The 27285-nt window shown below is 36.9% G+C and overlaps 2 protein-coding genes across 2 annotated transcripts; one reads left to right on the forward strand and one right to left on the reverse strand.

The window, feature by feature from the left end:
* Positions 1-308: 308 nt before the first annotated feature.
* Positions 309-17751, reverse strand: LOC136260574 (protein SDA1 homolog). The gene is made up of 16 exons (XM_066054365.1): positions 17606-17751; positions 14851-14955; positions 14486-14767; positions 13977-14216; positions 12675-12776; positions 12332-12622; positions 12056-12132; positions 11397-11494; positions 6912-7069; positions 5948-6176; positions 5741-5895; positions 5320-5438; positions 4981-5065; positions 4849-4923; positions 3953-4039; positions 309-448 (listed from the first exon to the last, which is right to left on the reverse strand). Exons 1-16 carry the CDS (start codon positions 17693-17695, stop codon positions 398-400), a joined length of 2244 nt encoding a protein of 747 aa, XP_065910437.1. The 5' UTR covers positions 17696-17751; the 3' UTR covers positions 309-397.
* Positions 17721-24066, forward strand: LOC136260575 (uncharacterized). Its single transcript, XM_066054366.1, has 6 exons — positions 17721-17993; positions 18047-18214; positions 19065-19263; positions 19833-20146; positions 20238-20419; positions 23696-24066. Exons 1-6 carry the CDS (start codon positions 17813-17815, stop codon positions 23948-23950), a joined length of 1299 nt encoding a protein of 432 aa, XP_065910438.1. The 5' UTR covers positions 17721-17812; the 3' UTR covers positions 23951-24066.
* The last annotated feature ends 3219 nt before the right edge of the window (positions 24067-27285 follow it).

The following is a 27285-nucleotide window of genomic DNA, read 5'->3' on the forward strand; positions in this document are numbered from 1 at the left end:
CTGGCACATGAAAGGCTTAGAAAGTGATGGGGAGATGATCAACATTGTGATCTCAAACTTGTAAACATTGTGTCTAATTATGGACTTACTCGTTGTTCAAACAGAAACCCCTACAAAGTAAAGCACATATATTTGTACTAGGAACTGAACTACTATTATCCAAAACATAGCAAGCAGTAGCAAAACCTTTTATTAGTAAGAACCCTTACACTATGCATAACTAGATAATAGTCAGCTATTTATGACATGGTACTCACTCTTCGTATTAATATAAGGAATTCAATGATTCCATTACAGTTGGCCAACCATTAGATATACACATCACAATTAAGTAGATGCAAAGTTACAATATGTTACAATGTGATCAAATCACACAATACATACACACACATGTTGATTATCGTTTCTTCTGTTTATTCCTTTTTATTAGTGCATTTCTTAGAGCAACCTGTAGTGCATGTGATGGTTGATAATAATCATTGCAATTTACACACTGCTAATATGCATGACATGTCAAACATACACATCAGCGTTGTAAGTGGGTCAGTACTGTTGACCCGTTTGACCCGAATAATAATCCGGATGGGACCCGGTTTAAATAAAATAGAGGCATGCCTCAAGAGCTAGATTATAAATCCACAAGTTCCATTAGTTAGCCCTACACTATAGAAAGGATTGTCTGCAAGAAGTGAGTAGTTACGTATTATCAAGTGGGTGTGACTCCATGTACATGTTATCAAGTGGGTGTCGCTCCACATAAGTCTACATGCAGCTACAGCAATTAAGAATTTCCAGAAGTTAGTTACTAGTGCTAGTGATGCACCGATACTGATACTAGTATTGGTATCGGCCCTATTTTGGCGGTATTGGACTTGCATCAGTAAAACTATAAATGCCTGATACCAACCGATACATTAAATGACGTCATTTAATTACTTCTCAAGATGGTGGCGTACATAGCGCATCCATGGAGTTGAGCAAAAGCTGATATAAGCTATGAATTCCTTAAAGGAAGCCAACTACTATCATTATTAGTACAGTGGAAACCAAAGTAATCCACGAAATAAGATTCATTGAAGCCATAAACTATAGCCACAAAACCAGCAAACTGCAGTTGATGAGATTAGCAAATGAGTTTTAGTAGGCTGCATGGCTTATTAACCATTATTCATATCTCTAGCTGTTTCTTGTGAGAATGCCTGTGGGGCAAAGTATCGGTATTGGCTATTTCCGGCCTCAAATGTATTGGTATTGGATCGGTAGTAAAAAAAGTGGTATCGGTGCATCACTATTAGTTACCTACATTTCAAGTAGCAACACGGATCCGGTAATGCCATGCATGCCCACAGAGAACAGCTGATACAATTCTGATAAGTGGGCATGGCTCTGCATATCCCACACAGACAGTAAAGTATATTCCTGAATGATTATTATGATTATGAATGGTGGGTGTGGCTCCACATAAGTTTCTTAAGTGTTTACAACTGCATTTCCACTGGGCAATTGGAAACAGTGGAAATGGAAACCGGAAACGGAAAGTGGAAATGGAAAAAAGAAATGGTCAAATTGTCATATAAATGTACCCTAGAGTAAAACCCTTGTTTAGTGGCCACCTCTTAAAGACCACCTTCTTTGAAAGACCACCTCTGTACAAAGACCACACTGTAATTAGATCTCAAAGGTGGTTAAGGACCACTTTGTGGTCACCTTTGATAAAGACCACCTCATTACATGGTAATATAGCTTCAAACATGTATTTCATGACTCGTATTAATGTCATCTCTTTGTCCACACTTCACTCAAGTCATACACCATCATCACTTAGTTTGTACCAGCATAGATAATACTATGGTACCAGAATGTGTCATACAAAAATATTCCATGCAAGTGACCCCAATGTAGCTAGTACACTACAACCTACTGTATTAACGAAGAGCCTAGTCTTTTTAGCTGTTTTGATAAAGTGGTTTGACATAATGATGTTTGGAACCTAGCTATTATTGCAATGTGAAGAGATGGTCTTTGTAAAGAGGTGATCTTTATAAAAGGTGACCTTAGCCATCTTTGAGAACTAATTATAATGTGGTCTTTGTACAGAGGTTGTCTTTATAAGAAGGTGGTCTTTAAGACGCGGACACTAAACAAGGGTTTTACTCTAGGGTACATTTATTTGATGATTTGACCATTTCCGTTTTCCATTTCCACTTTCCATTTCTGGTTTCCATTTCCACTGTTTCCAATTGCCCATTTCCACCAATACAATCAAGCTTGTTAACTTATAGTTACACGTGATCTCATCCAGGTCCAGGCCTTAAATTAACATGTGGTCAACAGACAAAATCTGCACAAATAGCATAATGTCTGCACATAATTAGTTTTGGGCAGACACACATGTCCTTGCAAAACCAATAGTGGTACCATAAAAGCTGATGTGTACATGTTTGTTTGTAGTGCTAACAATAACTGTCACTTGGTTGCTAGGAGATGCTACATTTTCCCAACCCAAGGATTTACCAATGCCACCTCCCCTTTGTGTACTGCTATCACCAGCAGCTGTTATGACCACAGCCTGGTAATATGTTGCAGCTATGTGGTTGTGTTTAACCTCAAAACTTTCAATGGAAACTCCCTATTCCATTTCCAGCAGTGTATATAAAGTGCTCCTCTAGCTCATGTCTGTACAATTTGACTGTATGTCTGTACATTTGTGAATATGTAAGGACATTTGTCCTTGTCACCTTAAAAATTAAATTAAGGCCTGAGGTCAGACCCAGATATTCAGTGAAGTGGACAAGACCCACTTGACCCGGACAAAATGCAACCCAAATGACCCATATAATCCGGATGACCTGGCCCACTTACAACACTGATACACATACTCTAAAGATCCAAGTTCATTCAATGTAGTATCCAATCTGGTTCACATACATAACCCAACACATTTCCTGCTTTATAAGAACCTTGTACATATTTGTCATCAGAAGATGTCACATTTCATGCAACATCCTGTCTGGAATGTCTTGATGGCATGCAATATATAAAACTAGGCTCTATGTGACTTAAGGTGTGTATCTAACAGAGTACTATAACTTGTTTGACAAGCAACCCTAACCAACCACTATGCTATTGCATTGCATTACATCAACCCTTAAAAATACTTCTGCAAGGCTGGAAACAGAGTGCTGTAACTTCCAAAGTATTATTCCTATCATTAAACAAAAAAAAATAAAAAAAATAAACTAATGTGTAATAAGGTTTAAAAATGATACAAAGAGCTTTAATGTACTACAACAAATTTTACACTACAACAAAAATACAGGCACAATAACCTGTGATGAAACTGGTTTTCACTAAAGATACATGCAAAACATATATACAGAGCTTTCCCCAGTAAAATAAAGTAGAGCGGTGAAACTATCAATTTGCTACCAACATCAAAGTAAATTAGTTAATTATATACATTCATATTACCACATCAAAGGAATTTTGAGTAAAGTAGAGCGGTTTAGGGAAGCCCCTGATATATTGACTTGCAGTAAATAGTAATTGATCACCATTCAATGATAAATCAGAACATAACAAACTAACATAGTTCTAACCACCACACTGATATTGCTGCAATATGTCACGTAAAAGACTATTTCTCATTGTTTCATTACACAAGTGATTGTTGTTACACTGGCTATTGAGCCTTCCCCCAAGGAGCCCATGTTTCTGTTGGTGTTTATTGAGTTTAACAAGTTTGGTTGGTTACTTAGGTTAACTGTGCCTGTTAACATACATTCCTCAAAGTGTTGTACATGTTTAAGGGTTAACTACACTGGATGACTGTATGATTAGAGAAATATACCTACTTCAAGTGATTACCAGTCTATTATTACCTTATAAAACCAGATAACATCACAAAATATATCCTCAAAAGGTTACGTGCAATACAAGACCATCTACTCACTTGTTTTTCTTTGAAAGATCGCTTATTTTTAGATCGAACATCTTTCTTTTGTCTTAACATCATAAAAGCTTTCTTCTTTGCTTTTTCCTATAAAAGTTTTATCACATACTAAAGTATATAAGACTGTATCAAGTGGCACTGTATAGAAATTGTGACCCAACTGTAATGTTAATTGATTAACCAAACAGTGGTCTGTATATAAATGAATGGACTTTGTTTATTCATTTATCTGAAAACTTTTGTGATTGAACTGACATACAGGTGATCACTGAATGGATGTCCATCTGTAATTTTGTTTTCTATCACTACCATCAAGTGTTCATAATATTAACTCTTTCTACTATATATATGAGTTCAGAAAATAATCAAAGCACCTTGCAGGAAATTTTTACTTATTAGTACTCTATATTATACGGTGGGTGGGTACAGTGCACAAAAAAGAATAACATAGTAGTTAACAGTGGTGAGTCTTTGCAAGCTAGTTACATCAACTTCCCATACTTCATAAACAGGTGTAATGTATATATCATATAAGTGAAGCTTCCTGTTTGCATTACTAACTAACTGAATGAGGATATTAGTACCAGACTTATAGTCCACATTAAATGACCACTAATTGATCCTTAGTGGCTTCATAACCCCCCAATGTTTGGCATAACCCCCCAATGTTTGGCATAACCCCCCAATGTTTGGCATAACCCCCCAATGTTTGACATAACCCCCCCAATATTTATTATTATCCACCAATGTTTGTTTGCAAACCAATTGCAACCCTTACAAAATCTGCCGGCAGTTTACAAATTCTGTAAACCACATACTTTAATAATTTTTGTACACTGTACCATTCACCATCAACTGTATTATGTACTGTAATTAATTTTCAATCTTTAACCTACCTTGTTAGTAGTACTACTGTGTGGATTTAGTCTCTTCTTCTTGTACTTGTACTTGTCTTCATCTGATCTTCCAGTCTGTAATGTATGGCTAAATGTATGGCTGTTATATATTAAACAAGTGTCAACAGTTACCTTGATGACTTGCAATCTTCCTTCTTTGTCCAACTTCTGTTTCTTGTGGACAAATGCAATGTCTCTCATTGTCACTAAATCCCCTCTGTAGCAACACAACAAACTATATACCAACTGATTCTTATGCAGGGTATAACAAATTCACATATTTGTGTCAGTGATATTAGCAAGATGGAACTCAAGAGTGGCTATTAGAGTGTCTTGTTAGTGGTTTCAAATGTACAGCATATTCTTTGAATGATCTGGTGTCTCATTTCACACCTCATAATAAATTATGCATTACCATATTAGGTCATTTTTTCACACACAGGAACACATTTACACATGAAATTTATAGACCTTTCTTGAGCATTTTCTTCAGTTAGTTCTGTGATTTTTCTCTTTTTCCCTTTCTGTGGTTCAATTTGCTGCTTGAGTTGTTTCAGCTTAATTTTCTGGAATTCTTCTTGAGTTAAGAACTAGTATAAGAACAAACACGTGTCTGGATGCACATGTATGTCATTGTAATGGATTGCTCTATAATGGCAACAATTATTAACACACATACACACATAATCACACTTACGCACAAAAGGGAAAAAACAAAGCTACTGTCAGCACACCTACACATGTGCACATGCACACACGTATGCATGCATACACACACACTAGCAAACATCTATGCACACAAACTCAGTTTACTTAATGAATGATAACTTACAAAACATGTTTAGAAATATATGTACAGTACATCTAAGCAAATTAGAATGCATAACCTTACTCTAGTTTGACTAATTAATGCTGCATGTTGCCTTTTCTCCTCTAACAACTTTTCTAGTTGTACACTATCAGAGGTGTCTTTCTGTGTCCCTTCAGTGACAGGTTGTGATGTCATCATATTGTCTTCACCTGTTTCCGACAGTACACTCTCTTGATCTGTGTGAGGATTGTGGAACATTATGTATATACCATTGTATAACAAACAAACCATCCTCATCATCCTCATCTTCCTCTTCTTCTACATCACCCCCATCGTCATCATCATCATCATCATCATCGCTGTCGTTGTCATCAACTTTGTGATTGTCACCCTCACTGACAATGCCATCATCATTATCATCATCAGAATCATCCATCAACACTATGCTACCATCACTATCATCTTCTCCACTATCTGATAGTGTTTCATCAGGAACCTCACTTGATAATTTTATCAGCTAATACGCAACAATAACAATTATTGCAGTCTATAGCATTATAATTCCAATCTTATACACAACACATACAAATATATACATCTATCTATATATAAAGCTGAAAAACCGTCTGTCTGTCTGTCTGTCATGCTGCTTACTCACCAAACTCAGTACGAATCGACACAATCAGTGCTGATATTCAAGCACTCATCATCCAGCTAATCTAAGATTATCATCACGAGTTCACGCATGCTTCCGTTCATTCTCTACAGCGCGTAGAAGGTCAAGGTGTAGAGAAAACTTGAGCAACATTCCTTTGTAAACCACAGCACAAACCGTTCAAATGGTAAAATGCTAGATTAGCATGTAGGAGGTCATGGGTTTGAATCCACATGTTGGCAATACTTTTTATTCTTTCCATTGCTTCGTTAATGTCAGCATAATCTTTAAAAAGGTGACATAACCATGCACACTACATAGCTACATGATGTTTAATGCTCGGTCCCTGTTCTAGACATTAACACGTTCAATATTTTAATATTGAGATGGTCTTATATGTAGGGAAAGTACTAATGCTAGTACAGTATATTCAGTTTTACACTTGCTCTACTGTATATACGCATTGCACCATACAAACATACAAACACACACACACACACACACACACACACACACACACACACACACACACACACACACACAAGCACACACACAGCATTAAAGAAAATGGTAAACAAACACAGCTAATGACCATACCTCAGCCCCAGGAACACATTCTTTGGCAGGCCTACTCTCTCCATATCCTAACACAGTTGGGGCAGCTTCTGCTGGACGACCACGATCTTTCTTGTGCAAAAGAGATGGATTAGTTTGACGGAACAGCTGGATGAGTGATCGAGCAGCCATCATCACACCTAATAGAAACAGGAAAAATAATACCACAGATGTTGTAAACATCTGCTTGTCCAAATAATGAACAGTAGTGACTGTTCAATTAGAGTATTTTGTTGACAGATCTGTATGTTCTAGTACTGCACACATCTTCCTGGACTGTTTACCCCAAAATCATGCACGCATTTTACTGCTGGGTTCAGATATTATAAAATTATTTTTGACTCAAAGAAAATAAAAACAGTTAAATGAAATATCACAGTACAGCTATGGAACTAACTACAGTTATGAATACGTTACAAAAAAAATTAATCCCAAGTGTTCGCTCTGACTAGGAGATGATATATGAACACCAGACAATGCTTTAAGTAATAAATGTGACTCATTGAGTGAAAACTGGCTGTTTTGGTTTTTACAAAAACAAATTGAAATAAAGTAAGTGGGCTAAATAAAATACGCAGGTGACATAAAAAAACTACACACGTTTTAATATGGATGAAACGAATATTAAAAATGGGTGTTCAAATATTCTTTGTATTAACAAACGAATTAACAAATATGTGACCCAGTCAGGGAAAACTGGTCTTATCGCCTATTTAAAAGTATCGAGAAATGCCGATTTTAAGTATTTAGTGTGTTGTAGCTCACCAATGGTTGAAGCTTTGTGTATCAAATTTTCACATGTTTATACCAATTTCTTACCTTCCAGAGCATCACTGTGCAAGATAGTTTTTGAACCGAGGTTGACTATATCAGTTGAGGGCAATTTCCAGGTTGTTCATTTGCTGCAGCAGTTCCTCCTTAAGAGCTGTTGGACTACTACCGTCAGGTAACTAATTAAGCCAAGAGAGCGAGGATTAAGTGAAGCTGTTAAACCTGTGGATTAATAGGGTCTAATTGAAATTTATTCCTCAAATCTTGAATTAATGTTGAATTTTTTTTTTACTGTTTGTTTATCTGATCCTTGCTACTTGCTTAATTTTGCTTTTTGTAGATGTTTCACCAAAGATGAAATTATGGGAAGCACAAAAACCACAGAAACATAATTCTGGCCACCAAGCAGTAGTTGCTCTTTCTAGTGGAACAAGTACTTTAACTAAATCCTCAGCCAGTACCTACAATTGGTCTTTGAGCAACAAAGCACAGTGTTCAGGCTTGTGTGTAACCGAGTCATCCTCTAACACAGTCACTATAGGCAATTTTAATTTAACAAGGCATTGTAATATGTAGAACACACTGTTCCATCTAGTGGAAACATCCTGTATAACTTTAACAGGTGAACTAGAGCTAGCCTTAGTACGTGTTATTTGGCATGCACAGAGAGCCTCCATGAAGCACTGTGATGAAAATTACAAACCAGTTTTTTGGTCTGGCTAATGCAATTTCTGGATGTTGTGAAGAATCAAAGGAGTGTCTAAGATAAGTTTGAAGCATACAGTACAGTCCATTTATAACTTCACACACGTGTGGTGTTTTTCCCATGGCAAAAGCAAAAGTTACGCGTGGGACTCTTCATTGCCACACTGTGGCACAAAGCATTACCATGCGTGAAAAAAGAGATTGCCACGCCATGAAATTGCCACGCATGGCTAATATTAGCCAATGCCATATTAGCCAATACCAGCATGGTCATGATTATGATTATTATTAAAAGTCCAAACTACATGTACACCTTACTGTACTTCACTGTGCATTGCATTATTAAAACTCAATTATTAATTAACACTTCGTATTTTACAGGTCACGCCAGGTCTCTTTTTTTTACACCGCCATGGGATCTCGCACAATGTGAACAGGATTAACTCATTTTAATCACGCACCAATTTTCTTTGAGTTTTGAATTTTACTTGTACTTGTACATATTTTATTCTCTATTACTAACTAATGATATAGCAATGGTGATACATATATTAGTATTTAAAAATACAGGTGTAGAGTATCAGTAGACTCTGTAGCTGAGGTGAGTTGAATTCTCCTTTCAGTCCTCCATGGAAAACTTTGAATAGTGAGTGAAAGCCATCCTGTGTAAGACACAATGAAATGCACAATATTTACAGTGTATATTGAAATTTACCTTCGAACATTCGCTTATAATACATTTGAGCATTCGAAGCTTCGGTGTTAGCTTTCAAGTTACAGGTTTTCTTGTATTTATGCACATCCTTCTAAAGTTTTATCTTTCTGATTCTATTTAATAAGTTTGTAAGCATTTTGGAAAGTGCATAGCAGCAGTACTGAATGACGCGATCGATCGATTGCAAATGGGCGTGTCCACTATACTGCAATCATGCATAGATAAACACCAACTAATGGCTAAAAGGATGTATCCATGCATTATCAATCACATTGTAAGCATTTTAAGGCTACAACTACAGTAGCAAACTAAACTGAAATGGTTCAAAAGTGGGTGTGGCACACAAAGATCGAATCACTAAGAGACGACTGCAATAAAGATAGCAAAATTTATTTGTAAGTCTTTCGTAGACTATGAGTGTATTACAAAGCTTAGAAGGATACTTTTTAATTCAAAGTTTACTTGACCTTCGAACCCACAAAACATTCGAAGCTTCGTCCCAGCCATATAGCTAGTACAGTATTGCACATATAACTACTGTAGAGTTTGTGGTTTACACACATGTGTGGTTGACAGCCACGCATGGCGTAAGGACCAAGCGCTGCAGCTAGTGAGCAACAAACCTGGCGTGGGTCACGCAACAATGTTCCATGGCAAGCGACATCTAAAATGCCTCGCGTGTGTGAAGTTATAAATGGACCGTACTGTATGTGCTGCACACACCAAACTTTCATACACCCAAGGTTGTCCGTCCTGCAGCAGCCACTTTAGCTGCCTCATCATGACTATACCACAAATTTTGTCCAGTGGCAGGAACTCTTTCACTACTGAGCGTAAATGATGGGGAATATTGACAGCTGGTGTGTCTTCCATTAATTACTCTGGTGGCCAATATATAACTTTGGAGATTCCACTCACTATCAATAAAGTGAATCGTGTATGTGGCAAATGATCTCACAGCTCTAGAAGTCCATGCATCTGCTGTTATGGCTGCAAAACGGGCTTCTTTCTCCAAAAAGAGAAGTTAAACTTTTCTTTGTATTAGTATGACGTTTCTTTTCACAATTGAAGCAACATGTGTTCAACTGGGCAGACTATAAGCTGGCTCTGTATACCCAAAAAGCTGTTGCAAACCTGTATCTTCAACAACACTGATCGGGTGACTGTTAGCAGAGATCCAGTCAACTACTAAATTAGTGATAGCCTCTGCCCTGGCACTGCTACAAACTTTTCGTGAGTCACTCACAACGTACTTATCGATACACTTGGTTCCGGCAATAGTCATTTCTCCATTCTCATCTTCATCACTCAGGCTGGTTGTCCATAAAGTCAAGTTTATAGCCTTTAGGTGGCTGTGAAGGTTGCTTCTTCCTCTGTGATACATGAATGTCTTTCCACAATGCCTACAAACAGAATGTTTCTTTTTCCTTATAAAGCGCTTCCATAGCACAGAGCATAGTTTTCTTTAGAATTTTGCTACATCATCCACTTCGCCATGTCTGTCGGCCATCTTAACAGCTGTGCACATGCACAATTACGAATAACGAATATATTCACATTATATTAATCGTTTGTTATAATGTAGTGAATTCGAATATTTGTAATATTCGTTTTATTTCTAGTTTTAATCACTTCAGTATGCAAAGTTCAAATCAATAAAACTATGTATACATCACATTTACCTTTTCAAGGGAGTAAGAAAATCTTTGTTTTGTGTATGTACAGCACAAGACGTGAGAGTTATGGGCACTTATGTACAACGCTGTAGAAATAAAGTTTGCCATCGTCATTTCATTGTTGAAATGGCCTTCTTCTTTGTCTGCACAGAGATCTACAGTTATACCTTGCCTTCATGGTGAATAGGCTGAGCCAAATCCCATCTCAGTAGCTTGTTTCAGTTGTGTCGATTGAATAAACACCTAATATATTTGCGGTAATGTTGCTGTACAAATTGAAATTTTTTCCAGTTCCAGCTATCTAGCGCTATAACTCCAAGACCATTCATCACAAAGGGCTGAAATTTTTGGCTCTCTACTCCTTGATAAAAGAAAAGCAATAAAATGAAATTTGAGAAATGTGCAAAAATAACTGGTTTTGCACAGCCGGTCACAAATACAAACCACAATGGCAGATGTTTGCTCGGGCAGTGTTACATCCATCAGTAGTAATGCAAACTTTGACTCATAACACATAGTATTTGATTGTACAATGTGTATACTGTATAAAAACACTGCATACATACACGTGTACTCATTTACTACACATAATAAGCTTACTCTTATCTTTATTGGATTTGTAGGCTGCCAGATCTCGTAGCAGTTCCTCTGTCATAACTAGTGGACATCTTGAACAAACTTCTCTCACTGTGTTAAGCCTATGGAAATATATCCTACGTTATGAAGCAGTAACTCTTACAGAGAGATAAATTCGTGACACTAGAAAGCTTAAACATGTCTCTACATCACAACACAATACTGCACAAACATGCATACTACACAGTATCAGGAAATTAATATTGACCTGTGCCTATTCCAGGAACTGTCAGGTGGAACATTATTTTTTATATAAAGAAATAAAGGCTGGCTATATGCTACATATGTTAGCCTCCTAAAATTAGTTCACTGTCTTTGTTGGGCACAAGTGTATTGTAAGGTGACATATAATAGTCCATCTTCTCAAAATATAGGCACGCATGATTAATGGCAACAGTGATGATTGCAGTTGAGTCTAGAGTGATGCAGGCAGGGGAATTTAGCCATGATACTATACTATTGGCTACATTATTGTACATACTGATGCATGTAAAAGTATATATACACGCACATACATATGCACGCACTGGTCAAGAATACATATAACAATGTATCGATCAATACAATATCAGTACGGAAGGAACAAGATCATAGTGTGGTATGTATGTATGTTATTGACTAACCCAACAGACATCACTTCTGAAGCATTTCTCTCAGTGACAAAGTTGTTAACTACAGCTCGTACTGATGGTTCAATGACCTACACAATAGCATATATGTACCCACATACACACACACACACACACACACACACACACACACACACACGCACACGCACACACACACACACACAAACAACACACACACACAACACACACACAAACAACACACACACACACAACACGCACACACACACAATACCAGATATGAGATGCAGTTAAAGAGTACTAAGTCCTTACTTCTGGTGGAACAAGATTATGACAAGACTGAGCAAAATACAATAAGATCTTAGTGACATCTTTTTGATGAGGCTGCAAGTATCGCTGGAGGAATGGGTAGAAATTAAACAAGAACAACTGATGTATACCCATCAGTTTTGATATGAGGTCCATCATCATCAGACGAACTTCAAATCGTTCATTACAATGCTCCAGCTGCTTGTATAACTTCTCCACAAAACTCTGAGGATCATTGAGTAAATAAAGAGCGGAAAAGTTACTGATTGGGGCCTTTGATTTCTTCTTGTGTTTCTGTAAAAGAAGATAGTCAGTAAAATATATCAAATTATGTACCTTCCATTACTTTTAAAGCTTGAAGAGACTTTGTTAGCTTTCTCTGTCTTTTCTTTGTCTTCTTAGCAACTTTTTGGGCAAGCATCAACTCCTTGTAATTCTTTTTATCATCCTGTACAATGACATCACGTTGTGGTAAATAAACAAAAATTCTATAACAGCCGAACCACAAATGAGTCACAAAACTTCACTACATTTGGTTAAATGTTGCACCTTTATAGTAGTTGCACTTGACAAAAATAGGGGCACAAACATTGTTTTCGGCCACTGAGTAGTGGTTGAATTTAAATAGTTGTTGCATCAATTTTTAGAACTAAGGTAATAAATGCTGTAGCATTTAGCCAAGTAAATATGGTATGTACATTACATAAAATGTTATACTTTTCATTAACAGCATTAGTTTTGGTAAGTACACGTATGTGGTAGCAAGTAAACATGACTTAGCAAAATTGAGAATTTAGGTCAACTGTTTATCCATGTCTAGTACACTTAAATATATACAACATACTGGATTGGGGTGAGTACATGTGTTATAGCTAAATAAAGTAAGGAAGTTATTGTTAGGGTCAAAGCCATCTTGTGGGGGTAGAGTTGATATTGATGCAATACCAACTATTGTTAACAGCTGTAGCTGCCATACGGCAGCATGACATGCAAGGACCAAAGTCTAGCTTCACTACAAACAGTTTTGTACGTTTCATAGCAAGATGCACTAGTGTTAAAATGGACATGGCCATAGGGGTCTGTCCCATTTCTGATATAACTGGATTCTTTCTGGACTACAACTATTATGTGAGTGTTATTAGAACAGATGATTTAAATCATTCTTCAAGTTGAAAACTGTTATACTACCAATAATACACTACTATACATCGATGGGGATGAGCCTTGACTATTATATCCCAGACAAGGCATGGTGCACATCAGTACATACAGGTATCGTATATACATGTGTAACACTGGAAATGGGATAAATCATGAAGAGCCAGCTATGAAACAGATTGCACTCTAAATAAACTATATAGAATGTTTCCATGGGGAGTAAGGCATATTTGTAAACAGTTAGTTGGGATTCTGTTGTTGGTACAGGACAGGATGGTTTTACGGAAGCTTAGTAATAACTTTGTTGTGGTTAGTACTATGTAAACAAAAACAATACAGTTGAGTTTCTCATTTCATAGTGAGTATTAATATTAAGTAGTTTTGTGTATGGTAAGGTTACTGTGATGTGATTCGGCGACTCGGTCAGTAGTTGCTGTTGTCAGTGGGTTATTAATGTCTCAACCTCACAATACATCAATAATATACTCACTTCACTCTCACTACTGTCTTCTTCTCCATCATCTTCCTTCTTCTCAACACCAAGGAAGAACTTTAATGCAGCCACCGCAATCTTTGTGGTCTTGGAAAAACATGCTGTCGCAATCACCTGTACTGTCTTTGGATTATTCCAAATGTTCTTATGGTACAACTCTATTAGAACATCCAGTGACATCTTCGCTGCAACAGGACTACTGTCCTGCAACATTCTATACATGAAGTTCTGCAAAGCCTGTCAAGAAAATAACATTGAAATAATAATATAAACACATTCAGTATTTACATACAAGGGATGGTACTATATAGTATTTCAAACCCATAGAGGCACATGACACCTCTAGAGAAATCTCTTGAAAGAACACATATACTTAAATCATCAATCATTTATCTCTGATAATGATTGCATAGTAATACATTGGGTTATTTAACATGAAATCTCCAGATGAGTATTTAAGTGTGCCAATGGAATATACACATGTAGCACTCAGTGTTAAACTATACCGAGTTCACTTGGTTGTTGGCACGCTTGGCATTCAGTCTTTTAATATCAGTTATAATATGTGTATATAGAGATTTTCTCAATAGTTTATCATTGACTCTGAACAGTCTGAAGAACAGCTCTAATAGTGTAACAATAGGAAACATGTTTTTGTGTTGTAACAAGATCAGTGCTCGGCATAATGTCATCCGAAGATCAGCATCAAGAGTAGATGCATGTGTCTTCAGCAGTTCATGTATCTCCTCAGCGAAGCCTGAAATTTCATCTTGATAGCAGTGAGCCACCTGCAGAAACAGTGTCAGATAACTTATAATATGAACAATGCATTAGCTGAATACCAGCGTGCATCTAAGTACATACATATTACCTGGCTGATAAATGTCACAAGACTCTGTAAAACTTTGGATTCTTGGGATGGCTTCAGCTGAAATAACTGTAGGTTGGCTTGATAGTGATGATATTGTTGTAGAAACTATAAACAACAACAACAGACTGTTAAGTCACATGTTACACATACAAAACAAACCATAATTGTGACTCAGTCTGGCAAAACCAGTCTTATCGCCCACAAAAGCAGGTTTGATTTTTTTGTCACAAACACAAAGCTACATGAACACATTATCAGATTTCACTGTCATAACTAGCCTGGGTTAACTTAATGGAGCTCTGACCAACAAGGAGATGGCTGTGTGTTGCTGTACAACTCCGTGGTGTTGGATGAAGAATAGTACTGTTCATTTACTTTCATTTTAGCCAGGTTTGAGCCCTGAATATCCCATAACTTGGTCTTATTCATCCTTTCGCCTTCCTCTTCCATTTTCTTTCATTAACCCCTTTCCCTCCCACTGCCCCCCACCACCACCCATTGTACAGCTCACCTGATACAGTCGAGCCACGGTCAACCTCAGTAAAAAAAAAAAACTATCTAAAACGGCGGGAAACTTGGCTGTTGGCTACTTGTTCAGTGGATGGTATTGAAGGTAAGGAATTGGTGAAAAACGTGAAAAGTTTGTACATGTAACTAAAGCCATTGGAGCTACAACACTTTGAAAATTTAAAACTGGCGTACTTCAACACTTGTAAATAGGCGATAAGCCCAGTTATGTCAGACCAGGTCACAATTGTCATAGCTATATATGTCATTCAAAACATAGCTTCCTGAAAGAGATTGGTGACTTTATATTTGTGACCCAATTTTAGAAAACCGTCGATATCCGCACAATTTTCAAAATGCATTTTATGTGTTCTTTGTTTTCTACAGGGACAGAGGAATGGTCTAGCTAAGTTTCAGCTTCATCAGTTAAGCAGCGTTGGAAATACAGCACTAGACAGCCGGACGAGCAAATAAATTGATATGTACAGAAGCTATCGAGAAAAGAATCTACAGTCGCTTACATAAACCATCATAACTTACTGATACAACGGCGTACGGAATTAAATCTTCGCTCATTGTATTCGCCATGAATTTGTGCATCCACCAAGATATAGCTTTTGCCCCAGGCATGCTTCTGTGTTTGAGAAGGAAGGCAAATTCACTGAAAAACGATCGTCGGTAAATTCTTTCGTCACCGCAACGTAAACTAACGCCTAAATCCTTTCATGTATGGAGATGAAACAAAGATTTTTGTACTCCCTACGAATAGGCGAACACGATGATGCCAAGGATTTATCCACTGGAGGCTTAATTCGCCCACCAGTGAGGCAATAAAAACTTGCATAATTTTTTTTCTGGAGCTTGCGTTTTTTACCCATAGTTTTTAAATACGTTTTATTACAAAAGTACTGTTGTGCGTATATCAACGGTTATCCAAAATTCGGTCACATTTGTTATTTGTGTTTAAGGGATACAATATATACCTAGGACCACGTATACTCTCTACTTATTAAGCAACAATCACTTGTGATTTCGTTTACACTAAGCAAACAAACACAATAGTCGTGCGAACACATTACTACACACATAAGCTCATGACACTCGCAAAACTGTAATCTAAGGGTGTCACTCATGAACCATTAGATTACAGTTTACTTACTAGTACTTACTAGTTGACTTACTAGTATTCCAGTTCATTGCAATACTAGTAAGTCATATCATACGTATAAAGAAATTAAAAAAACTACAAAATTAATCAACCAATCTGAAAATCATGTACAGGCCTTGTTATAAAGTGGTGGTCAGTGCCAACTACTATTAGGTACATGTGCCAGTAATAGTCACCACCAAAATATGCCACATAAGGCACACCAGTTACACATGAATCAATACAATGAATCAAACAGTTACCACCATTGGTAGCAGGGGATGCGACACCTTCACAATCACGTATGTGATTTGAAAATCCACACACGATAGCCGTATGGTGATTTGTGAGGTTATTACAGGGTTCTGGTGAACAATGATTTATGATCAACATTAGTTTTAGGTCACTGTGAGCTATAGTGTTGTTTGTGATGTATTTTCACAACTGGTTTGTCAATCAGTTTAGTTGAATAGTATGGACAGAAATCATTCATGATTTATTGATAGCTAGCTGAAGGGCATGATTGCTAGAGGTGTTATACCCCTCGGGCATATACAACAAAAACCTTTTTTACAGTAAAACAAAATCCCAGCTTAACACAACCGCATCACAATATTAGGCCAGGCCAAATTAATTTACAGTTTATCGTCACCGCCCGCATGGGTTTTTAGGAATAGAGCAATAATTTCATAATTCATCATTTCTCATGTGATAATCATTGCTTACGTTTCTGAACTCGTTTTTGTATATTAAAACATGGTGTGGCAACAAACGTGACGATTATTCCAATCCCAGCCTGGACTTGTTAGTGCCTTCAATAAATGGATTTCTAAAGAGAGATTGCATAAACGAATAGCTCAGTATTAACAGTGACGTAATCAAATAAGCTCTGCAATCATTTTTAAAGTAGCTATAGCAACTGTGTGAAGCTACTTTTTAAATGTTTGTCCATGTTAAAAAAATTATGAAAAATGACCTCCCGCCCGCATGACTTTTTCAAATATCCTGGACGATAAACTGTCAATCAACTTAGCCTGGCCTTATGGTCAATATTTACCAATAATTTAATACACAAAAATATATCTACTCCAACATTTCTACCTCTTCCTTATAGGAGACCGGGTCTCTTTTAATCAGATTCTGTAACTGAGGCAGGTTAGTCGGTAACTGGTTGCGACGTCTACCACTCATTGCTACGCTCGCCTCCACGTGCAATAGGTGGGCATTAAATAGACCAACAAATAGGTCCCACGTGCTACAGTTCGTTGTCATCATTCGCGATACAGTGCGATAGCACAACACCTTAATATGGACTCCGTAATGAAAACTGCCTCCGAGTATTGGGTGCTGCTACAACAATGGTGGTTTAGTCAAGCTAGAAGAGATCTAGTGACATTCAGAAATCCCTTGGAGATATGGCAGGAGAACCCGTCAATTCTTGTGTGCGAACTCATTTTTGTACTTTGGGCATTTGTAACTCTTAGACACGGTAAGACAGTTTCTCTAAGACAGTACTTGTAATATATAGTTAACGTCCTTTAGCTCTGCATTATCGTGGGAGGTACTTATGGCTGTGGATTGCTGCAGTGCTTCATGGGCTGGTGACAGAGAGTGTCAGTTACTTTATTCCTAATGTGGACAACTTTTGGCATTTTCAAACGACGGTGATGTTCCTGAAACAAAGATTACCTATCTATATTCTCTGTTACTGTAAGTAAATGTTGTGTATTGTAGGGTATGTTTTGACATATCTGTGGTGCACCACAGTACAGTAAACATATAAACATGTTTGTAATGTTTTACGAGTCTTGATAGCATTCAACATTGTAACTTATGAAAGCTGTATCAGGTGGTTAGGCCACATAAAGTTACATACAGTTTAGCACAACTGTACACACAGTAATATATTTATATTATGTGGTTTAATTGTCAGGAATTGTATGTTGTGATTTTACCAATGAACTATATCGCATACTGTTAATTTGGTGAATGAGCTGCTGATTTACTGGTATTAACCATAAAACATTGCAGTCCCTGTGGTATTGGTGGGATTTTGTTTTAGTGGATAATTTTGCTAAATTACCAAGTTAAGATCCTTGTCAAGTAAACCCCCTGTACTTCCAATTTTATATTCAATCTTTTGCTGGGCAAGCACTTTTTTGTATTGATTAGGTGAGTCATAAACGAATGTATGCCAGGCCTGCTATAAATATGTAATTTGTATGACCTATATGTTTGTCACATGCTAGATTAGTTGCAAGGCATTAGTTTTAGAGCTGGAGTAAATGCTGCAAATGGTCAGGTACTCAATAAGAATTTGGTATTCGGATGATAAATATGATACTTGAGTGCTCGATAAGATCACATGATACGTTATTAATTCACATGTTCATCAAGAAGTGACACCATGAATTATGGTTGTATAAAAATTGGCAATGAAATTGGCCTACTTCTATTATGGTTTTATTTTGAGGAGGTGGACAGGGATGGTATCTGTGTAATTGTGTTGTCGTATGTCTAATAGACACTAAATAGATGTTACAATCATGTTCTTGACTAGATCCTGCTATTTATTACACTGAGATCGTATGTATATCAAGGCTGAAGTTGAGTCCTCTTGTGGAGCCATTCCTCATTGGATTAGTTGATGTTATGATTGACTTCCCGTATGACGTGATGGGGATTAAAATGATGTGGTGGACTTGGCATGAATCAGACCCTAATATATATGACAGGACATACTTTGTACCCTGGACTAGGTAAGGCCTATATCAGTCCATTTGTCTCAATATTACACTAAATGCTGACAATTATTTGTGCCTGTGTGTTTGTATGCGTGTGTACTTGCATTTGTGTGTGTAGAGAGACAGCATACCCAAGTAGCTAGAGCATTGGCCTGGTAATGGAAAGGTTCCAGGTCCGACGCCCGGGTATGGCCAGTTGCTATTGTTGTTGTTTCCTTGAGCAAGAAACTTTACTCACGTTCCAGAGGATTTGCTTGTGCTGACTCATAGCACCTGAGAGTACACAGGTATCCCACTGGGTAGGCATGACCATGCTAGCCAGAGGCTTTGCTTTAGTTTTTATGTGCGTATGGGCATGCATGTAAATTCTTTGTTGTGTGTGTGTGTGTGTGTTGTGTGTTAGGGTTGGCAATATTTTAATATCACTGCCTGTACACACTTTGTGTGCAATACTTAGCACCTTCCTATTTGAAAATACTACAATACCATTTGTGTTTGATATTGCATCTATTGGTGTTTACTGCTTGATTATCAAGTGATAAACTATACTTAGAATTACATACCCACTTTGTTTATTCTTGTAGCTATTTGTTTCATATGTCATTTGTGTCAAGTTTTGTGATACTCCATCACCTGACAAGATATTTGCTCACTGGTAATCATCGATTAGACTACGTGTCAAGGAGCACGTTTGTAGAGATTGTTTGTATCATCTTGACCAGTGTGTTTGCCTTCCCGATGGCTGTTGCCACTAACTTCATCCCTGTATACCATATCCTTCATGATCTCTATAATGTACATACTGAAGTGGTAGTGTTGATAGTATTTGGGACATATGCTATGATTTCTTGGAGTGGCACTCGTCTTAAAGAGACTGAACCTAAACAAACAGCTAAAGGTTAGTTTGATTGCTTCATGTAATTGTGTATTCTAGTTTAGGTATGTGTTCTTCTGTGCATGTGTGACTGTATAACTGGGATCGTTTACAGGTCGATCAAGGAGGAGTTTGTTTGACTCGTTATCCATGATGTTGTTGATACATTACATGTTCTACATGGTACTGGTGTGGATGGCATCACCTGAGCTACTCCGGGCCACCGGACTACACCAATCAGTGACACACAACTGTACACACATGAGACAAGAATCCATACAGACTGCTATAGGAATTGTAAGTTATACTTGTAATAGACAAATGATGTAGGAATCCAAGCAATAAATGGTTATTTGTTTGATTTCAGTGTTGGGCATTTCCCATACAGCTGTGTTGCAATACCATATAATTATCTGCTTCACTGCTTATTAAACCAGGTGTGTGCCCACAGCCGGCTGTGGGCATGCACCTGGTTTACTGAAATTATTTTCGTAAAAGTATGTGTGCGTGCGTGTGTGTGTGTGTGTGTGTGTGTGTGTGTGTGTGTGTGTGTGTGTGTGTGTGTGTGTGTGTGTGTGTGTGTACCTATCTACCTTTGTTTGTCTGTATGTACCCATGTGAGCAAAATCTTTAAATAATGGTAAAAGCAGCTTTTACGTAAGAAGTAAAAGCGAAATGAAGTCTGTATTAAACTTCTGTGCAGATGAACTTTGCTCTGAGGTGGTTTCTTTTCGGTGGACTGAAATATGGGTGTGGCGAATTTCCTCAGACTTTGTTAACTACCTTCCCTTTGAGGTTTTCAGGCTTTTAACAGCGGAAAAACAGCGGTGCAGGCCTCGTACACTACCAGGAATAGCCTATTGCTTTGAGTTGAAAGGGGGCGTATCCCTTATGTACGCAAACGAAAATGAAGAGCAGCTTTGAGGCTTTGTCAAGTCAAACTATAAAACAGTTTAGAAGATACTTCTGTGCGTGCTATGTTGGTAAAGGCGGTTTGTTTAACTAGCGCTTCCTTAGCAGTGCATAGCAATGTAATTGAACAAATTACAAAAATTTCATGAATTATGAAATACGAGAATTAGCTAATAATATTACTGCACCACCCAAAACTACCCTATTGTAAAATAGTAATACATAGTTGGTTAATTCATAGTAGCATATACTATCTATGGTTAATTCCAGATGAGTTAGCTAGCTGCATGGCACCTGGTTTTTAGAAGTAGCACAACATCAACTTGTTTTTTTTTTGCTTGGATTTTGAAATTAATAAATACACTAGATTTGTGACTATACATGTAACACTTTCACACCTCAGATCAAAGGAGCCGCCCGGGCTACATTTTGTCTAGCTGGGCTATACACGAAATGTAGCCGGGCTACATTGCATGGAGTTGAAGCATGGATGCTATTCATGGGCTCTGCATGTGGGGGAGGACAAAATTTTATGTTATTTTAATGATAGCTCTAGTTTAGACAATATAAATTTAGTAGTATCATACGAATGTAATTGTGATTTCTATTAGAGTGATTGTTCTAATAGAGTGGTTGACTGCTCTATTAGAGCATCTTGATTTTGCATTGCATTACAAGTACTGAACTAGCTACTCATAGCACTTAATTTAGCTTCTTATTAGTAGTATTAAGTAAACTGTGACTAATGGACTTTTTCTACTGAAAATATATACAAAAGTGTGGACATTTTTTCCATGGGGGCGGTTCTTCAGAATCCTCTGAGCTCCCTGGCTATGGGCCTGGCCTGGAAAACCACTCAGACGGAGAGCATTTTGTTATCGTTGCCATCCTACGAGGTGAAAAACGTTGGGCTAAGATGAGAACTAGTGCTATAGCTTATTCACCAATTGTTTCTGCACATTTCTGAATACGGACACACCTCCAATTAAACTCGCATAACTGAAATTATTCGTGATATCGCTAGGATATGTCTGTTCATCATAACCGAACGTAACCAGAACGTACTCCCATAATCAAAAATTTTAGGTATTCATATAATATTCAGTGGCTGACTTGGGTGATTGATCACCCTGTACAGGCTATCAAGTGTTACATATTAGCTGTAACACGGGGAATTCGGGCTGTGCCTGATATGTATGCCCGACTGCCTGAGGGCTGAAAGCCTTCATACCTGTGTTACAACTATTACATGTATACATACAAACACACACACACACACACTTCTCAGAAAACAGTTTCAGTAAACCAGGCACACACCCAGAAGGCTGGCTATGAGCATGCGCCTGGTTTAAAAATACTCCCCCACACACACACACACACGCACACACACAAAATGTGCCATCAAAAAGAAACACTTTCACAGAGAATATATATCTGATGTCAAATCTCTTATGCAATATTCCAATAGAACAGTCCAGAGGAAGGAAGAACCGCTTTAGGCGCTACTTGAAAATGTTACCTCAATTGTATAGTTTAATCATGTGAACTTCAATAGTCCCAATACAAAACTACCAAATGGTGGTGATTGCTGATGATCACTAGATATTTTGGTTGTGCTTCGTGCAAGGATTAAAATGATGTATCTTGTTTTGTAAAAGTGCTTAGTTTTCTAAGCAACACTGATGGAACAATATTTTGTGCATAGGAATACTAGCACTAGCAAGGTATTATTATTCTAAATCAAACAACTTTGTTACATCGTTCACACATTTTAGTTCATCCAGAAACCGATTGGTTTTGCATAAGTAATTTTAACAGTGCCCTCCTCTGAGAACAGTCATGTATGTATGTTTGTTTGTATATTTGTTTGTCTTTCCTCACCAGTGTGAGCAAAACTGTGTTTGCTAAAAACAGCCTTTATGTGAGAAATAAGGCTATATAGTGCTTGTATTAAACTTCTGGGAAGGTAAGCTTTGGTTTAAGGTGGTTAATACATGCTGGTTTGAAATATGGGTGAAGCGAGTTTATAAGAACACCTTGAAGGCCTTTCCCAATGGGCTGTACGGATGTCAAACAGCCAAGAAACAACACAGTTAGCCTCTTAGACTACTGGGTATAATGAATTCCTTCAATGTGAAAAGGGGGCGTGTCCGTACATATGTGAACAAAAATAAAGAGCAGCTTAGAGGCTCTGCCTGGAGAATTTGCATAAGAAAATGCTATAGCCGAACTGTAAACAGTTAAGATGATACTTTTGTGCATTATTAGTGGTTTAAAGTGATTGAGTTGTTTGAGATATGTTTCCTTAGCAGTGCTTAGCAACTTAATTGCTGAATTACAAATACAAATTACTATGATTCAATTGTGTATGTAGCAACAAAGCAAAACCCAAAATAAATATTAAATTAATTCCAGTTACGTCTGTTTGCAGCATGGCGCCTTGTTTTTAGAAGTAGCACAACATCAACTTGTATGATATGGATATATATAGCTACTGCATGATATGGTCACTTGTCTAAACTGATTATTAAAGCTAGGATTCTTAAATCAAATACCTATACACTGTTTACTTTAGGACCAGGTATTGTGTAGTTTCTATGGCAGTGTCTAACATTGAACAAAGTTATTCCCTGTTATGCTGTTATCTTTTCATCTATGTAGGAGTTATACAGGAATGCGTCCCTTTGTTCCAGCCATCACCGTGAGACCTACTTCGATTTGAATTGTCCACCTAACCCCATATTCAATCAAAACCTGCCTCCGGAAGGTGTTAGCTGGTACACAATTTGTGGGACACCTTATCCAAACAAGGTTGAGTACATTGCTGTGGTGACTGGATTCTGCTTATTGGGATTGAGTGTGTTTTATCAACTACTTTCATCTGCCCCACCACTACTGAGAAAAACTAAAAAATAACACTGGACATTTAGTTGTAATGTGTTGCTAGCATTGACTATTTTTTGTATTCAACTCAATGCTATTTTTCGCCATATTTGTAACATGTTAGAAGGATAATTCTGTATGTCACTACACGAGTGAGAGTATATTTCACATGTTTAGGGCATGACAATCTTTGTGTGCATGTGTGTGCTATAATATAATGAGCCCCCATAAACTTTAACCCCAGTAACATAACTTTGTACATGACATTCTTACCCACTAGCTACAGATGTATACTGTCTTCAGTGTTCAATTGCTACTATATTAATCCAACAAGTGAATGTGTTACAGTATAATACTCTCAATAGCGGCTTGACGTATTGTATTGAAATACGTCAAGCAATTAGCCAATAGAATTAGTATTACAGATTTTTGTCAAGGTACCTTGACAAAAATCTGTAATACTAATTTGGCTAAAATAGTGTGGTGTGTTTGTATCGGTTTGTATTAGAAGTAAATGTCTGACTTGAAAACTAGTGTTACCATAGTGATAGATGCCCATATGGCATAGCAACAATATGGTTGCTTATCAACGATCGCTAGGTAACCATTGCTAATGTAAATGTAATTTGAGACCATAGCAATGGTTGCTAAGTGTGATTGGTCTTTTGCAGTGGTTATTTATGTTTCCTAGCAACAGTTGCTATGGTTGTTGGATTAATTTACAATAGGACGGATGGCTGTGATATTTGGGATTAATAGTGCGAGCATTGTAAACAGGGAGGAGTAAAATAGTGCAAGGCGAACCATCCGTCATATTACATAATTATACATATACTAGTGTAAAAATAATTTAAAAAAATTAAAACATGGGAATAGAGATGGTTGAAAATAGTAAAGAAACAAGTCAAACAAGCCAGCATGTTAAACACACAGAGATCTCTATTTGGACTCAATGGATATGGTAGAAACTAAGGAAAAAACAGTAGTTTCTCCATAAATCAGGGGCAAATAGGTACTGAGAATGCTCCTGTATAAATGTGCATTTGAGTCCAAATAGAGATCTCTGTGTGTTTAACATGCTGGCTTGTTGGACTCTTGTTTCTTTACTTTTTCAGCAATCTCTATTCCCATGTTTTAATTTTTAAAATTACTTTTACACTAGTTTGTTTACTTTTTATAAATCCATTTATGGATAGCTAACATGATAATAAAAGTTGCTAATAATAATACTAAACATGTATATCAAGGTAGTTATCATGTATAGTAGCTGTTAAGTTAGTCAGCTAATGTTATCAGAGTTAGCAAACACCAGTGTATTGTTTCATTACTATCGAATGCACTTTGTACTATACAGCTTTGACATATCCAACTATAGGCAGTGTATAGCAGCATGCTGTGGTCAGCAATAGTATGGCTTCTGATTTGTGCAGTTATGTGATCACAGTAAGTCAAGTACACAGTGGTACACAACAACATTGTTGCTCTGGTATGAACTTAATATACTGTGGTTAAATATAGGTAATGATATAAGGTTTTCAAATGACCTTGTTAACATAAATAGATTTGATACTTAATAACACACACACATTAATTAACACATTGGTTACCCTTGCAGAAACTAAGTCAGAAGATCAATGGTAAAGTGAACCTACAAGAAAGCAAATTTGTTTGAGAATGGGTGTCATCATTGTATTATGCATTTAAAAATAGGTCATGGATGTAAGAAAGACATAGGAAGGAAAGTTATGTAGTTTTATCCCCAAAAAGTACACACATTTTGCTCTAGCCCTGTTAATAATTGGTAATACTACTAATGATAAGATAAACAAAATGACATATTTCGGAAACTTTAAAAAGTACTTTTATTCATTCCTTTTGATTTCATATTTTCCAGTGAACCTAAACTTCCAAATTAACTTCTAAGGCTTCTTTTGTGGTTGGGAAAGCTTCCTAAGGTGGTGTTTAGATGTGTTTTCTATTAGGATTTTGGCCAAAATCATAGGCAATCTATATTATGAACAATACCATGGTTCATGATATAATTATTATTTTGAGAGATGCAAATTTTTCTTTTTTGAGGTTTGATTTTGTTGTGAATCTTGTGATCACTCAGTTTACTTACAGAGATCATTTTAACTTATGTAATTAGCAAGTTGTGCAACATATATACAATGTATTATATAACACTTGTAACAGTAAGTAGACTATCTATGCTTGCATACTATTATGGCATTCACTGGGAAATGTACACCCGATGAGTTGCCATTTTACCAATGTTCTTTTTGGCATTTTATGTGTATAGCTATAAATACAAGGCTGTAGCAAGCAGTCTGGCTGGTCGAGTTTTGGCTGGACTACTAAATACTTTTCAACTACTTGGAAGTTTGGCAAAGATTGAGATCAGTACTCTAATAGAGCAGTCAATGCGTTACTCTCAGGGTTAGGGTAGTTATTTCACAAAAGTACCGTAATTCGCTTTATTTTCATGCAAAAAAATTTCGTGTAAAAATAATTTACGTAAATGACTGCTCTAAGTAGTTCGATGTTGTATAAAAATTTTCATGGAAGAAATTTTTGTTCAAATTTTGCATACGAAAATTATATTACAACGAAAAAAAAAAGAAGCTAATTACGGTAACTAGTTACCCCATGTATATAACTTAGTTACAGTTACTTTAATGGTAACTAAGTATCTAGTTACTTTCATAAATAAGTTATGCTTGTTTGTTAACTTTTATAACATGATTATTTTGCCCAGAGCAAGGGAAGAAGAGAGCTATATATAATAATTATATCTGAAAATTATGATTCTGTAGCCATTTCAGCTCAGTTTCAACTGTTACATCTACTGCTCAAGCTAAATCATGAAGAACAGTACACAGAAAGTGTCTACTTAATGTGGCTGTCGCACAAAAATTAAAGTGCTTTTGCTTTTAAAGCATAATGACCTGTAGTTACTATTGTAACTTTCAGGTAGTTGTAAATAGTTACAAAGCAAGTAATTAGTTGTATTATTAATTACTTGTAAAGTATCTAATTACGTAACTTAGTTACAAAGTAACTAGTTACCCCAACTCTGGTTACTCTAATAGAACAGTCAACAAAATAACTCTAATAGAGCAGTCAGCTATAGATTTCAGTTACCAATCTTACAATTTGCATCAATAATTCCAGTCAGAGTTGCATCCAAATTCAATCTCAGTGGGCTAAATTTTCAAAAAGTGCATGCCCACAGTTCCCCTAGTTTGGCATGTTACATGTAGCCTGACCAGTTTTTTGGGCCTTGCTACGGCTTTGAAATGTGATTGCACTTGTTTTGCTACTGAGTTATTCTCCTCAAACATTAATTGCACTCATTAACTTCATCA

This window comes from Dysidea avara, chromosome 7 (assembly GCF_963678975.1).
Source record: "Dysidea avara chromosome 7, odDysAvar1.4, whole genome shotgun sequence".
NCBI classification, from domain to species: domain Eukaryota; kingdom Metazoa; phylum Porifera; class Demospongiae; order Dictyoceratida; family Dysideidae; genus Dysidea; species Dysidea avara.